The sequence below is a fragment of the Spermophilus citellus genome, assembly GCF_964194105.1.
Source record: "Spermophilus citellus genome assembly, chromosome: 17".
NCBI lineage: Eukaryota > Metazoa > Chordata > Mammalia > Rodentia > Sciuridae > Spermophilus > Spermophilus citellus.
The window spans coordinates 40,273,349-40,288,243 of NC_138199.1; the positions used below are offsets into that span (position 1 = coordinate 40,273,349).

The window sequence follows — 14,895 nt, forward strand, 5'->3', positions numbered from 1 at the left end:
GGTCCTAGTTGACAATCCTCGGGTGGGAGCCGGGCGGCACGACAGGGCCGCTCGCCCTCTCTTCCCGCCTCTCTAATCTAAACCATGCGGGGCTCGCGGCCCCTACCCGGTCGGTCGGCGGGGCCGAGGGCCGCGGGGAGGGCACCAGGCCGCGCGGTGGAGGAGTTGGAGGCCAGCTCCGGGATTGGGGTCCGAGAGGGCGGTGGAGCCGGAGGACCCCAGAGCCCCCCTCCCCGGGGGGGCGGCGGGTGCCGACTGATTGACAGCGACGACGTCAGCGCGGGCGGAGGGGGGGGCGTGCGGCCTCGGAGGGCGGGAGGGAGGGAGGGAGGAGGGAGCTAAGGCCCCAAAGTGCAGCCTCGGAGATCAAGGGCCCGCTCCACAGCCGGGATGTGTCCGACCCCGAGGGTGCGACCGGCAGCGCTACCCTGAACCGGCGCCCAGAGTCGGAGCCCGGGTTGTCCTGCGTTCCCCAGACCCAAGCCTGCAGTGGACCTCGGGCAGCAGGCACCTCCGCATGCGGCAGTGCAGTTAGGGTGAGTGTCGTTTTCAGCGGGATGGGGGGGTGAGCCGGGCTTGCGGGGCTGAGGACACCAACAGCCCAGAATTTGGCTACGGGGCCGAGGAGGATGAGCTGGGGCAAGTAACACAACCAGGATAAGAACCTAAGGAAGGTCAAGGCTACAAGGAGGGCGACGATAGCGCTTCAGGTCTAGCAGCTGCCTCGGCCCGATACCCAGCAGTTGGGGCGCAAGCCCTCTTTTCCGAGTAACAGTACTAAATGGGTTTAGGGTATGGACAAGAGTATGGACATGATAGAGCCAGCACTCTAGGAACAATGTTAAGCTGTGACAGGAGGAATAGTGGCCTTGAAATTGGTGTTTACAGAGAAAAAAGCCAAGGAAGATATCCCGGATACTGGCGGCAAAAATCGTTGCAAAAAATATAAGTGATCAGAATACTGGACTTAAGAGTCTTTCATACAACAGACCCTTCAAAATTAAACCAAGGGACACTGAATATAAGTAACAATCGATGATCAAAAATTATCAAGATGTAAGCAATAACCAAAGAAACAGGGCTAAGTAGCATAACTGATAAAACACTTGAATTTTACAATAATAAAATAAGTCACTTTCAAAATCAAGTAAGAATTGTAATCACAACATTAAAAGAATTAAAGACAAAATAACACCAAATACAGGAACTACGTAGGAACTATTTTATTAAAATCAATTGCAAAAACAACAAATAGTAATGCTATAACAAATTACTAAACTATAGGCAACTGTAGGAAATAAACTAGGCAAAAGGTGAACAATGAAAAATATTATGAAAGGAAATACTATTAGTACTGATAGAATGCTATCATATACTATAATATTGTATAATGTATTGATTTATTAAATATTAACAAAAGTCTTAAGGGTAATAGTAGTATAAGATGCAGTAATGAGAACTGCTGGAGTAATATGACAATTTATGACCAAGGCATTAATAATCACAACATTATAAATAATGGTTGAGTAATAAGAAGTATTGTATAGATGTGATGAAAAATAATCAGAGTATTGAGCTACAGCAATATTGCAAATTATGACAAAGTAACAAGAAGTAATGATGTGATGAAAAATAACTAGCGAGTTAAGATCTGTAACATTACAAATAATGACAAAGTAACAAGATATTGTAATGATGTGATGAAGAATAGTACCTGGAGCATTATGAACAATCCTAACAAAACAAATTATGGTAAAATAACAAGAAATATAGAAAATTAATTTGAATATCGAAAACAATAATATTACAAGTTATAGCAGATAACCTACTATTGAGACAGAGTGACAAAATCTAAACAGAATAGAGAGATAGAAACGGAAACATTTGAGAGATATGGAGTAAAAATAAAATAAGGATAGATTATTAGTGACCTTTTGGAATATCGAGTCTTCCTAGATATTGGCAACAGTGTTACTGATCCGCCAGGGGCTCTGGAATGCTGAAGCTGAGATAGAAAATCAATAACATATTAAAAAATGATAAATCAACGAATCAAATCAGTGATTTGACCATACAGTATTAAAGATAAGAGTACAAATAATTTGTGTGGTAGGATAAATATTCTTAATGTTACTGAACTGACCACAGCATTATTCTACTGATAATGGGCACAATTAAAATATTAAAAATAGTACAAAATATCAATTTACTCAGTGCAAGAGAAACATCTTTACTGATCTAAAAGTGAAAAGAAAAATGCTGCCCTCGAAAACGAGGCTGCCGAAAGCGAGAGCCCAAGCGCTGAGGGAGCAGAACCCGCGGACGGTCGACGTGAAGGACCCGCTCAGAGGCTGCGGCGGGCGAGCGCTGGCCGCCGACCCTGGCTGATGGCGAGAGCCGGCGGTCTAGCATCCAAGAGCATTGGGGCTCAGAGTCCGAGGGGGACAGCGGGGACTGCCCCTTCGGGTCAGCTGGGCTGGGGAAAAAAAGGGAATTGTCCGGGTGTTCGGAGAGGGCAAGCTGTCTAAAGATGAGGATGGGGCTCCGGGACCGAGAAAAGGAGGAAGCGAACCCCGAAGAGGGAAAGAACGCAGTGCAATTCGTAGCCAGTCCAAGCGACTAGACCCGCGTCAGTGGGCACGCTCAGCGGATGTGCTCTGTGTGGAGCTGGATTAAGAGTGCTAGACTCCAGTCGAACAGCGTCTCTGTAGGGCTCCGGGGTGACAGAAGCCCCTCAGAGGACCTAGTGGCTAGGTCCGCAACGCTGGAGGCAGCCCCTCCTCCTGGTCTCGCAAGCCGTGGCGCTTGGGACCCACCGTTCGCGGGCGCCTATCCTGGCTCGGGCCCAGATATAGTGGGAAACAGTGCCTTGACTCCAGCGCGCAACTACTATCGTCGTCGTGCAGCGTCCCCCTGTTTAGGGGCTCCTAGGTTTCCAAGGCTCAGCCCAGCGGAACCCGCACGTGGTTCAAAGAGCCCGGGATGGGGCCGACCACGTCCTGCGACTCTTGTTCCAGGCTGTGGCCAAGGACCCGCTAGGCTGTCAGCCTTATCTTTATGGGCTTTTCCCAGCCCTGGCCCCTTTTTATCTCCTCAGTTGCACTTGGCTTGTTTACTTTGCCAGGCCCTGGGAGCTGAAATCTCAAGTCCGGGATGGGGAGTTTACTGAACAGGGTGGGCGAGGGATCAGAGCTTGGGGATACCAAGGGAGATTCAGGAGAAAACAGAAAGAAGATAGGAGGAAAAAAGGAAGAGGCACCCAGCCACAAGATAGGCAGTCAGACATACTGAAAGCCCACCAGAACTTAACCAGAGCCGGGAGGTAAGAAGTGGAGCAGAGATAGCGTAGGATTGCACTCCTGAGGGATGTAGGACCCAACTGGTTGGTCCTTGCAAACTGGGGGCTCCTTCTGGTAGTCCAGGACCAGCTGCAGACTGGGAGAAGACACATGGGTAGGAGCGTGCATAGGCCCAGGAACTTAGGGAAATAGCACTGTGCCCTGAGGCAAGACTGGACTGTGCCTATGAACTGGACCTAACCTACTGGCCTGGGATCCTTGGCTAGGAAGGGTTTGGCTCCTTTGGACCAATGCACCAGTGAGAATGAGAGTCCTGACAAAGATCAGGGCCTGAATCAAAGGAGCCCTAACAAAGTGTAGCTGTTTGAGTGGGATGGATGCAGTGTAAGGGTCCTGTGCCCTTGTGTGAGGATGCTTGTGCCCGGTGGGAATGTGTAAGAGTGAAAGTCTTTGGTTCAGAAGTCTCTACCTGAGTGCCATCTGAATGGGTGGGTGAGGGCAGATGAATGAATAGAGGCCTAAAGGGCCACCCAGCTCTAGTTCTCTGCAGGTGTGGAGCTGCTGGAGCTTTGGTCCCTACCTTCAGGCCTGGCTGTCTTCTCTTGCCAGTCCAGGGAGTGTTCTGGTTGCCCTGGACCAAGAATGGGACCTGTACTCCACTTAGAAGACCCAGGCCTCGGGTTCCATGTTGCCCAGCAGGAAGGAGGGACAGGAGTTGCAAATGGGGCTATGCGGAGAGGGCGGGTCTTACCCCGGACCTACTCATCACACGTCTCCACACTGGCAGATCTCAACTGAACACAGACCCTACTAGGTCCAGAACCCTGAGGGTTCTGCCCTCTCCACACGCTCCCTCCCCCAGCTCAGAAGGGGGCGGGGTCCACGTGCGCCAGTGCTGCCTCCACGCCTGCATGAGGACCCCAGCTCTGCTGGAGAGGGCTGCTTGCGGGCCTGGGCCACTGTGGATCTGGTAGAGTGACTTGGTGCGTGCTGTGCCCGCAGGAGATGCTGCAGGATAAAGGCCTGTCCGAGAGCGAGGAGGCCTTCCGGGCCCCGGGTCCAGCGCTCGGGGAGGGCAGCTCGGCCAACACCGCCAACGCCCCGGAGCCCGCGCTGGCAGCGCCCAGCCTCAGCGGAGCCGCGCTCGGCAGTCCCCCAGGCCCCGGCACAGACGTTGCCGCTGCAGAGCAGGTAGGGCAGCGCCAGCCGTCGGGTAGACTTCGGGCGTCGGTTTGTCTGCCTGTGCGGGTCATTCAGTCTGATCACGGGCAGAACTCTTTCAGGGCAACCAAGCAGCCTGACTGTCTGCTTTTTGGTTCTCCCTGGGCAAGCCTCATACTCTTGGTTTTTTGGATCCTTATCCACTTTGAACCCTCAGGGCTACTGTGGGGCAGGCTGGGGAGGGAGATTCCTGCACTAGCCAAGAGAGCCCGAGCCAAATGTTTAGTCCTGAAAACTTGAGAGGGCAGGGGTGAACGCCTGGAAGCGGGTGGGACAAGCCGACCCCTTATGGTTGTGCACTGGAGTCGCTTTGCCACTTCGAGGCCCAGTGTACGTTGCTGAGGCTTCCCTGTGATAACCCGGTAATCCTCATGCACAGAATCCGAGCTGTGTGTGCCTCTCCCGGTATCCTTGTGTCTGCCCACAGCCAGCCACCTGAAGTGATTGGGTTGAAGAGTATCATCTACCTCTGAGGACCCTAAAGGGGTCTGATTAAATTGTTTAAATTCACCAATTTAAATTAAATTGTTTAAATTCACCAATTTAAATTAAATTGTTTAAATTCACCAATTAAATTGTTTAAATTCACCAATGTCTCAAAATAATTTTGTAGAAGGAAGTCTTGAGACGTGGGCTTCTGGGCTGGTGTGTTCTGCACACTTCCTTCGATCTGCGTTCTCCTTTCCACAGGCTCCTCTTGGAGCCCTGGGACAAACAGACATGAGTCCCCTTCCTTCACCTCCCCAGACCATCGAGAACATCAAGGTGGGGCTGCATGAGAAGGAGCTCTGGAAGAAGTTTCACGAGGCGGGCACTGAGATGATCATCACCAAGGCGGGCAGGTCAGCCGCGGAGATCTACTTGGAGGGTGGTTGGCAAGCCGGAGCAATGGGAATCATCTCAGAAAGTTCAGTTAGCAATCGTTCCCAGCCTGAGGTCCCATGGGAGTCCTGTCGAACACTCAGATCTCAGGGTCACACCCCACAGCAGCTTGGGACCTGCAGCCAAGGCTCAGGGAATTACTCCTTGGAGGGAGCTGCTGCAAAGTTTGAGAGGGGGGCAATACTGTGCAAATGATATGCAAATGAGGATGGCTATTCCCAGTCCTTTTGCCCTCCTGCAGGGTTGCTTTGTCCTCCTCTCTCTGGGGACTAGCAGGGTTTCTCTGATTGTTTGAATTGGGAGATGCTCCCTGGCAGATGGTAGAAGAGGATGAGGATGGGACTGTTTTTCAATTTATGTAACTTTTCAGGAGCAGAATGACCCACAAGTCTCTCATGCCTCTGTTTCCAAGCTGCTCCTGGGCTGAGGGGAAGGCACCCGTTGGGCTCTGTATGTGCTGTTTGGGGCAGCTCTCAGTGGCTGCCAGAGAGGGATGATTTATAAAGTGGAAACATCTTTAAAATGCGCTGGTGTCTGTGGGAGAGAACAGGGAGGAGAGAGTGAGAGGAGGAAGACTCAGATGGCAGATGACAGAGAGTCGTTGGGATGGGGTGTCTGGGGTGGGGCAGGAATGACTCAGGAGAATGGTTGACAGGTGAGGGGAGATTGCTGAAGACACTGGAAAGTTCAGGTTCAGGAACACTCTCCCCACCCTTTGCTCTTTCCACATGTACACACTTGATTTTGGTCCCCAGGGATAGGTTAGGTATAAAAGTGTCCCTTTGCCTGGTTGTGGGCCCCAAATTGGGATTTTAAAGAAATTTGATGGTAAACCATCAAAAGCCAGGGATCTGGAGTTAGATCGTGAGATGGGGGAGTGCGCCTGTTCAGCTATTTCTTTCTCTGCGACCTCAGATAAGAGACTTAAGGGTCTCTGCCTGCCCCTGTCCTTAAAAGAAAAGGTCCTTATAATTGTTTGTAAAGTACCTAGCACAGCGATATTCAAAAGAAACAAGAAGTATTCAAAAGAAACAAAAAGCATCTGGTTTGTTGTGTGTGGTGTAGGGGTGCTGTGGTCATTCTTTGTTTGCTGGCAGGCTCTTGCAATGCTTTATTTTGTTGAGGGAAGAGGTCTGGATACTTGGCCACACTCGTGCCTTAGTCAGGGAGGTGGCATGGCTACCGAGGGCCTCTATTAGGGAATGAGGCAGGTTGGTTTCAGGACTGAGTTTGCTGCATTTGAGGATGAGGAAGAGGATGCATGAGAGAGTTTGGTAGAGGGTGCTGTGTGGAGTAGCCATTGAGGAGAGAAGGTCCGGTTGTTGGTTGTTGCAAGTTCAGCCTCTTTCTGAGTGCACTTGGTCACTCCTGTAAGCTTTGTGGTGTCAGGTAAATGGTAGTTATAGACGTACCTGCTGCCCTTCTTTTTTTTTTTTAATTATTGATAGACTCCAACCAAGGGATCATGTGAATGTTGCTGGGGAAATTGTCAAGTGGATTACAGGTGTTGAGAGGGGGATTTATTTCTTGTGCTGATGAAGTAGAGGGAAGGAAAAAAAAAAGATCCAGAAGTTCCAATTTTTTAGGCAGCAGAAATAATCTTGTCTCTTCAAACTAAATGGCCCACATGTTCTCTGTATGTGTCTGGCCTCTGCCATTTTAAACAAAAGTCATTTGTGGTTCTCCTCAGAGGGTTTCCTGCACCTGTGTGTGTCCTCTTACCTCCTTGCTCTGAGAGAGCAGCACGCACGTGCACACACACACACACACACACACACACACACACACACATTCCAGAGGTGACCAGCTTTAGGCAGATGTTTGTGCCTGATCCTCATGATGGCTTAGAGAGGAGCCTCAGGGAATGATGATAATAGTTTCAAAATGATGGTGATGCATTGGGTGTGGTGGCGCACCCTTGTAATCCCAGTTCCTCCAGAGGCTGAGGCAGGAGGTCGCAAATTCCAAATGAGCCTGGGCAACTTTGAGAAAATAAAATGGACAGGGCTAGGGATATAGCTCAGTGGTAGTGTGTTTGCCTAGCATCTGTGAAACTCCTGGGTTCAATCCTCAGTACAGGGGGGTGGGAGGCTGGGATGATTACAGATTCATCACAGCCTTTAATTTCTGTGGCAGAAAGTTATCTTTGGATCTGGTCTAGTTCTTAAGAAAGTCACTAAGTCACTAGCCTCATTCCTCCCTACGCCCACCCCACGATTCTCATAGACCCCATGTCCTCCTGCATGGCTGCACACTTTTTTTTTTTTAATGCTGGGGATCCTACTCAGGGTTTTGCACATCCAACTCGGGGTTTTGCACATGTTGCTCTACCACTGAGCTGCACCCCAGCTCCCAGCACCCCAATGTCTTCAGAAACCACTTTTATCACTCTGATGATTGTGCAAGGGCAGGCTCTGGATGCAGCTTGCTTTGTAGGCAACATTCTTTCCTGTGCCTCTCCCTGTTCCCCTAAACTCTGTGTTTCCACCAGAACCCTTCCTGGGACAGTTTCATTTCTTAGCAGATGGCCTGAACCTCTCTCCTAAACCTTGGATCACAGATTCCTAGACTGCGAGAACTGGAAGAGAACTGGGAAGACATAAACTAAACCCAGAGCAGGGAAGTTAGGCAATCGATAGGACTACACGAGCCAAGCAGATGATGCACCCCACACCCACCCAGAACAAGACCCTAGCTTTGAGAAATCCCCTTGATTGCATTTTTTTTGCAGAGCCCTGTTTAATGTGGGGCTGTTCTGCCCTAGAGACCATGACTGGTTGGGGACATGATAACACACTGCCTGGTTGGGGAAGAGGGGTTCCTGGAAAAGGGGATGCAGAATGTTCTCAAGCCAGTTTGAGTTCTTGGCTCATAAGCCTCCTATCTGAGCCTGTCTGAGTCCTTGAAAGTGATTAGAGAATGAATTGTCAATTTTCATTTGGTGAATAAAATGCCAACCACAAGATAACATACCAATTTCTGGATGCTCAGGAACCCCTGATGTCAGGTATAAAACGGGGGCCAAACGGCTCCCCAGCCAGTTTCTGTCCATCTCAGGCCCCTGCACCCACAGGGCTCATGCTGGTCACTGCAGAAAGCAGACTCCACATTGCTGCCAAGCTTGATACATGTGAGAAACTGCATTTTCTCCCAAATACAGATAAAAGTGAGCTCCACAAAAATTTAAATATAAACTCCCCAAAATGAAAATTCCCTAACCGTCGGACTGCCCTACTCCTAGGTCATGTTTTGCCACCAGATAAATCTCCACTATCAGCCTTCATAGCCTGTTGAGTTCAATGTTGCTTGTGTTAGTGACAGTGAATTTGCGTTTGAAAAATGAACTACCGATGAGAACTCCTGTTGAACCTGTATTGTTTGTTATTCTGAGGCAAGGATTTGGCCAGGCTTAATCCGGGGCTTCAAAGCCAATTGCCCTCGCTCTGTATACAGAGCGTCAGAGCCCAGTGGCGTGGATGATAAGAGAAGTAAGGGTTGAAGACACTGGGAAAGTGGGTTGGGGAGAGAGTGCTTTGATCTCTTCTTAAAGTATTTTCTGAAAGCAAAAGTCTATCAAAAGGAAGTGCCTTTTAAAAAAAAAAAATCTAAGAGAAGCAACTGACCTTCCCAAACAGCATCCATTCCACACACCCTCACCCTGCTCCTCCCCTCAGGGAAAATATTTCTTAAAAATACTTTGGGCGAATTAGAAAACTGTGTGTGTGTGTGTGTGTGTGTGTGTGTGTGTGTGTATGTGTGTGTGTGTGTGTAGTGCAAATCAATTGAGTAGCTTGGGCATGTTCTCAGAAATCTTTTGGCTACAAAATGTTTGGCTTCAGTATAAGCAGCACCCATCCCTACCCCACCCTAACCTCAGCCTTGGTGTCTGAGCCCTGGCCTCTTCCCATCCTATCTAGTATTCTTCCTGAGGACCCTGGACATTAGGGGTAGAAGTCACTGAAGTTTCCAGTGTACCCCTGTCTTTTCCCTGCAGCTTTTTTTTTTCTTCTTTTTCCAGACTCTGGCTCTAAGGCATGTGTGTATATGTGTGTGTGAGCATATATAATTTTAATGTTGATTTTACTGCAGTATTTCTGCAGAAAAATGTACGAATTTTAGGGATACAGCTCTATAACTTTTCACAAAAGGGACAGAGCTGAAACTACAATCTAGAGAAAGGAAGAGAACACCCAGAGTCCCTCCTGAGCGCCCTCCAGTCACCACCACTCCCACCCTGGAAACCACTTTCCAGACTTCTCACCCCTTAGATTTATTTTTGTGCCGAATTTAAGAAAAGGCGCAGGTAGTTGCTTCTGGAGCCCCCCGGAGTCCCAGGGAAGTCCAGGCTGAAGTGGGTTTGAAGCCAGGCCAGGCGGAGAGAATCGGATGAGACCCTAGGTCCTCTATTCTCAGCCCCACGCTCCGTGGTTGGGGGTGGGCAGGAAGGTCAGCGCCTTGAATTTGACAACCGCTTTGACCTGGGAGCCGCGTGGCTCCCTCGGCACAGCGATCACTTGGGCGTCCCTTCTCTCTATAGTGAGTTCGCGTTTACAGATTTGTTGCCAAAATTAAAATGCCCCCAAGCCCCTGCCCGGGCCCCGCAAGCCTCCGACACCCAAAAACGTCGGAGAACGCTTATCTTAGCAGCTCATTCTAAAACCATTTCCGAGTATGAAGCAGATAAAGGCTCCAGGCCCGCACCCTTTCAGAGCCCGTCTCATGATCAGAGAAGAAACCCGGGCTTTCATCTCCTCGCGGGCGGCGAGGAGGCAGCTTGTTTATTCCCCTGGCGGAGCCATTTCCGCGCGTGCTGTGCCGGGGGAGTGCCCATGTGTCTGGTGGTACTGAGTCCAAGGGGTGCGGGGAACTGGGACAGCACCGAGAGGGCGCACGGCGCCCGGGGAGAAGGCGCGAGGGTCCTGCGTGAAGGCTGCAGGCGGGTCGCGGGGAAAGTGGGCGGGGCAAGAGGCCTGGAGGGAACTGGGAGCGTGCGGGCACAGGGACAGAGCAGGCAGCCTGGGGCCAGCAGCTGGTGGGCACTAGTGACAAGGGCCTGAGAGGGAGATGGAGATGGCGCAGTCAGTGCCTCTCTTCTTGATCCTCCCCCTCCCCGCAAGCCCACAGAGGTTTCCTTTCCCCAGAAGGTGTTGGTTTTCAGGTACATTTTATGTCATAAATCAGAGGAGTAACTTACATCTTACTCCGTGGTTTCGTATGTTTCATTAGGGAGGACCTTTACTTCACCAGTAGAGCTCAGAGGAAGTCACAGCTCCCAAATCTAGCCTGGCCTCTGCTGCCTGTGTCATGCTGATCTGATGAAAACCCTCAAGCCAGGTCTTTGGGTTCCCTTAACAACCAAGGACAGATAGATGCCACAGGTGGAGGTGTGCCTCACTTTCTCCTGCAGCCCTTCCTCCACCGGGGCTGGGCCATTCATCTTCCTGGAGCCACCTAGGTGGGAGAATGATATGGGTCGGTAGTGTGTTCTTCATGGTCCCAGAAGCTGTACCCTGTGCTGAAACTGTACCCTGCCAGAGACCTGGCCATCTGTTTCTCTGAAGGCAGTGGAGCTTCCTGAGCCTCAGCCACCTCAGCCTGCAGCCAAAGACTTTCAAACACCCCAGCTAGACCAGATATCTGCCCTCCCTGATTCTGAAGATTGCTTCCACAGGAAGAGGGGAAACTGTGGGCAGAAGAGGCAGAGGCTAGGAGGTATTCTCCTTCCTTGCACCAGTGCCCTAACACCTCCCTGAGACTACTATCTGTCTGGAGTCTGATCTCTGGTCAGCTTCCCAGAGGCGCCAGCTCACAAGATACCAGTTCCAAGCCCTGCGGGGCAGAGTACAGGCTCCTAAAAGGGCTTCTAATAAGCACTCAGTCAACCCCTGGCCTCCTGAGCTGCTGAGGTTAAGTGTACTAGGGAGGAGGAGCGGAAGGAAAGGATCCCTCATCCTGTTCTCCATCTGGGTTATGAAGACTGGTGAAGTGGCAGTCAGCCATTTCCTCCTGCCTGGCCCCCTGTGTGGACACTGGCCTGGGCAAGAAGCTGTGGCTGCCCTCTGCTGTTGCCACCTGGAGTGATTACAGGAGAAACAGTCTAAGTGCAGGCCACAGGTGCCAGGCCAGCAGAAGCACCGCCAGGGTTGCCCCATTTTGTGGCTGTTTCTATAGCAGTTACAAAATGGTGGACTGGAGGGGACAGGATTCTTGGCCTTCCTTCCTCCCTGAAGGGAAGGCCAGGCAGCTGCTGCCCTCCCCCTCCAGCTTCAGGCCCACCTCGAGAAAGGCAGAGCCAGGAAAGTGGGTAGTGCAGGCTCCAGCTGTGCCCCCAGGCCGGGCAGAGGGCTGGTGAACAGGAGGCAGGATTGGGTTCCTGAGCCTTTTCACTTCCCATAGAGGGGGTGGGGTGGACATTTGAAAATGCTTTCAATTGACATCTGAGACAAATTCTTCCACACAGTTTATAAGTCCCTAGACTAGCAGCTAGAACTACCCCCGCCCTCCAGGCACGGCACACATGCGCACTTGCACATGCGCGTGTGTGCACAGGCCCAGCACAGCCCCTCTTCCCCGCTGCAGGGCGCTCATAGGCCTCTCCCGAAGCAGGAGAGGAGGCACAGGCTGGGCCTGGACAGGGCAGGGATTGAGCCCTTCCTCTGCCTCAGGGTCCTGGAGGGGCTTGCTGTAGGGTCTGCCTGCTTGATTCTTTCTGGAAGCCCTGTCATACCCAGGTAAGCTGGTACCTCTGTGAACAAAATGGGGACTCTGATCTGTTTGAGGTGTCTAGGGCAGCATTTTGTGAAGGTACCCATACTCTCTTGGGTTATGAGAGGCAGACAGCTTGCTGATGGTTTTCTTGGAGTGGACTGTCTAGGTAGTGACACAGCTCAGGGTGGGATGGTACCCATTTCCCTAGTGTCTTTCAGTTCTTAGGTTTGGATCCTGCTTCACTCCCTGCTAGCAAGAGTACTTTTGTGGAAGATGGAGTGCGGGGCAGGGGACTACTGGGAGATAGTGTGAGGAAGATCCGTCTGCTCCTCTGGGGAAGTTCAGGGGCCTGGTGGCCAGGGGAGGGAGCTATGCCCCTGAAGATATGTGTGTATGTGCTCAGGGGTCTGGGAACCCTTTCTCTAGAATGTTCTCTGAGCCTTAGGATCCTGGACAGCCTCAGCATGGGCTGTAGGAACTGGAAAACTGTTCTTTGGTGAATCCATTTTCATGAAAATAGGTCATACCACAGACTTAGGGGTGCGGTGAAGCAGAGAGGGGGCAGTAATAATAGTCACAAGTAGACTCATTTAATCCACGTGGCAGTCTATGATCTAGCTAGTGATGTTATCCTCAATTTAGAGGTAGGGAAACCACAGCACAGGAAACTCAAGTTGCCCAACACCTTATCAGTGGTGGAATCGGGCTGTGGAGTATGGCATGGTGGTTTCAGAATCTGTGTTCCTGGATCCAGTTTTCCTGATTTCAGTTAGGTGCACTGGCCCAGGTGAGGCATTCACAGTGAGAAATACCCTTGCTGAACACAAAGGAGGAATCCAAACTTAGCAGGGTTTTCAGCAGCACTCTCCTGTTTTCCTGCAAGTTGTGTTAAAAAGCTCACAAGATTTCCACAGGATGGGACACAAAGGAGGCATCTCATTGTGCATAGAAGCAGCTGACAGGGACTTCCAGGTCATATGCTGTGGCAGTCTGTGGTGGTGCCCCAGAACTTTAGCTATGTACAGACTAGCATACCAGTTTGATGTTAAAATCCTCTCTCAGAATCCTGACCAGGATTTCTGTGCTTCAGTGGCTCACAGACACTGGGCCCCAATCTTTGGAGACCTGGGGGGAGAGGGAAATTTGGGATATCATGTAAACTGTTTTCCCGGACACAGACTGAATGCTGTGGGGTTCAAGAGCAGCTAGGGCAAACGGAGGTGCCATGTAACTGCTATAGGGCCACGATCTCTTGCTAAAAGGGCACTCTCTGCCCTCGCTCACTCTGTTCCATCTCTCCTGGTTCTCTGTCCACACTCTGTCTCACCCCTTGATTCCTCCAGGAGGATGTTCCCCAGCTACAAGGTTAAAGTCACAGGCATGAACCCCAAGACCAAGTACATCCTGCTGATTGACATCGTCCCTGCAGATGACCACCGCTACAAGTTCTGTGACAACAAATGGTAAGAGGCCTGGGGCCATCTTCCCTCAACTGCCCTTCCCACTTATGCCCACAAAATTGGTCCAGGGATCCCCCAACTATTCTTTAAGTTACTTCCCAGAACCACAGCCTCCAGTCTACTTCCTGCTGCAGAGGCTGGGGAGGGCTTCAGGTGTTTGCACACCTGCCCAGGTGGGGCTCAAGCTGAAATAGCTGCAGTGTTTGGTGTTTGTGGACTTCTGGGGTTCATGCTGTCCTGGCGGGCACAGAAAATTAGGATTTGATGACAGTGCTTTTGGGTATTGGGAAACACTAACATGGAAGATTCAAGCTCTGTCAGTGTTTCACTCAGGAGGAGAATGGGAACCGTTTTTCTTGGGGGTCTTTAATAGTTGACACCTGGCTGGCAGTGGCTCTCTCCTGTTTGTCCACTCATGTCTTCTTTGTCTGGCTATAGAATATGTCCACCTTCAGACTGAATGAGGCTGTTGCTGGGGGTCAGATGGTAGGACCCTTTAGCAAGGGCCTGGGCAGATAGGCAGGTTGAGGAGCCAGACAACACTGGGGCCAGATAGGTAAGTCAGTGCTGGTTACTTTTCATGAACTAACTATTTAATACTCTCTGCCTTTGGAGCTCAGCAGGGCCCACTGAAAGAGGGATGCTGGCCAGGGGCCTGGGCTCCATGATGGGATAGGAGAGCTGGCAGAGATTGAGTTGAGGAGGCAGGATTTGGTGGCCAAGTCCACATTTCTCTTTTTTCTCTCTTTGGCCTAGATCAGAATTCAAAGCAGGCTCTGGCTGAGAGCCAGCTGCTAATTAATTTCTTGGCATGATTTTTTGGGCAAGCAATTTAAAAGATGTCTAGGCCCTTTGAGAAGTTACCTCCAGCTAGTACAACTTATAACATTTAAAAATTATAAATATAAGGGTCTGGGGTTGTGGCTCAGTGGTAGAGTGCTCACCTAGCATGCATGAGGCACTGGGTTTGATCTTCAGCACCACATAAAAATAAAATAAAGATATTGTGTCCACCTAAAACTAAAAAATAAATATATTTTTAAAAATTACAAATATAAGCTGGGCATAGTGGTGCACCTAAAATCCCAGTGACTTGGAAGGCTGAGTGAGGCAGGGGGATTGTAAGTTTGAGATGAGCCTCAGCAACTTAGTGAGACCCTGTCTCAAAATAAGATATAAAAAGCCAGGCACAGTGACGCATGCCTATAATCCCAGTGGCTCAGGAGGCTGAGGCAGGAGGATTGTGAGTTCAAAGCCAGCCTTAGCAAAAGTGAGGGGCTAAGCAACTCAGTGACACCCTGTCTCTAAATAAAATACAAAGTAGG

At 50.5% G+C, this 14,895-nt stretch overlaps 1 protein-coding gene across 3 annotated transcripts in view; it reads left to right on the plus strand.

The window, feature by feature from the left end:
• Positions 1 to 366: 366 nt before the first annotated feature.
• Positions 367 to 14,895, plus strand: part of TBX4 (T-box transcription factor 4) — a 29,797-nt gene continuing 15,268 nt past the window's right edge. For 2 of the 3 annotated variants that reach the window (XM_081271804.1, XM_081271805.1), the window contains exons 1-4: positions 367 to 536; positions 4,302 to 4,490; positions 5,268 to 5,362; positions 13,454 to 13,573. In XM_081271804.1, coding sequence (XP_081127930.1) covers positions 4,305 to 4,490; positions 5,268 to 5,362; positions 13,454 to 13,573 — 401 coding nt within the window. In that variant the 5' untranslated portion in view covers positions 367 to 536; positions 4,302 to 4,304. Of the gene's footprint in view, positions 537 to 4,282; positions 4,491 to 5,210; positions 5,363 to 13,453; positions 13,574 to 14,895 lie in introns of those variants that run through there. The other variant, XM_081271803.1, reaches the window with a different exon arrangement.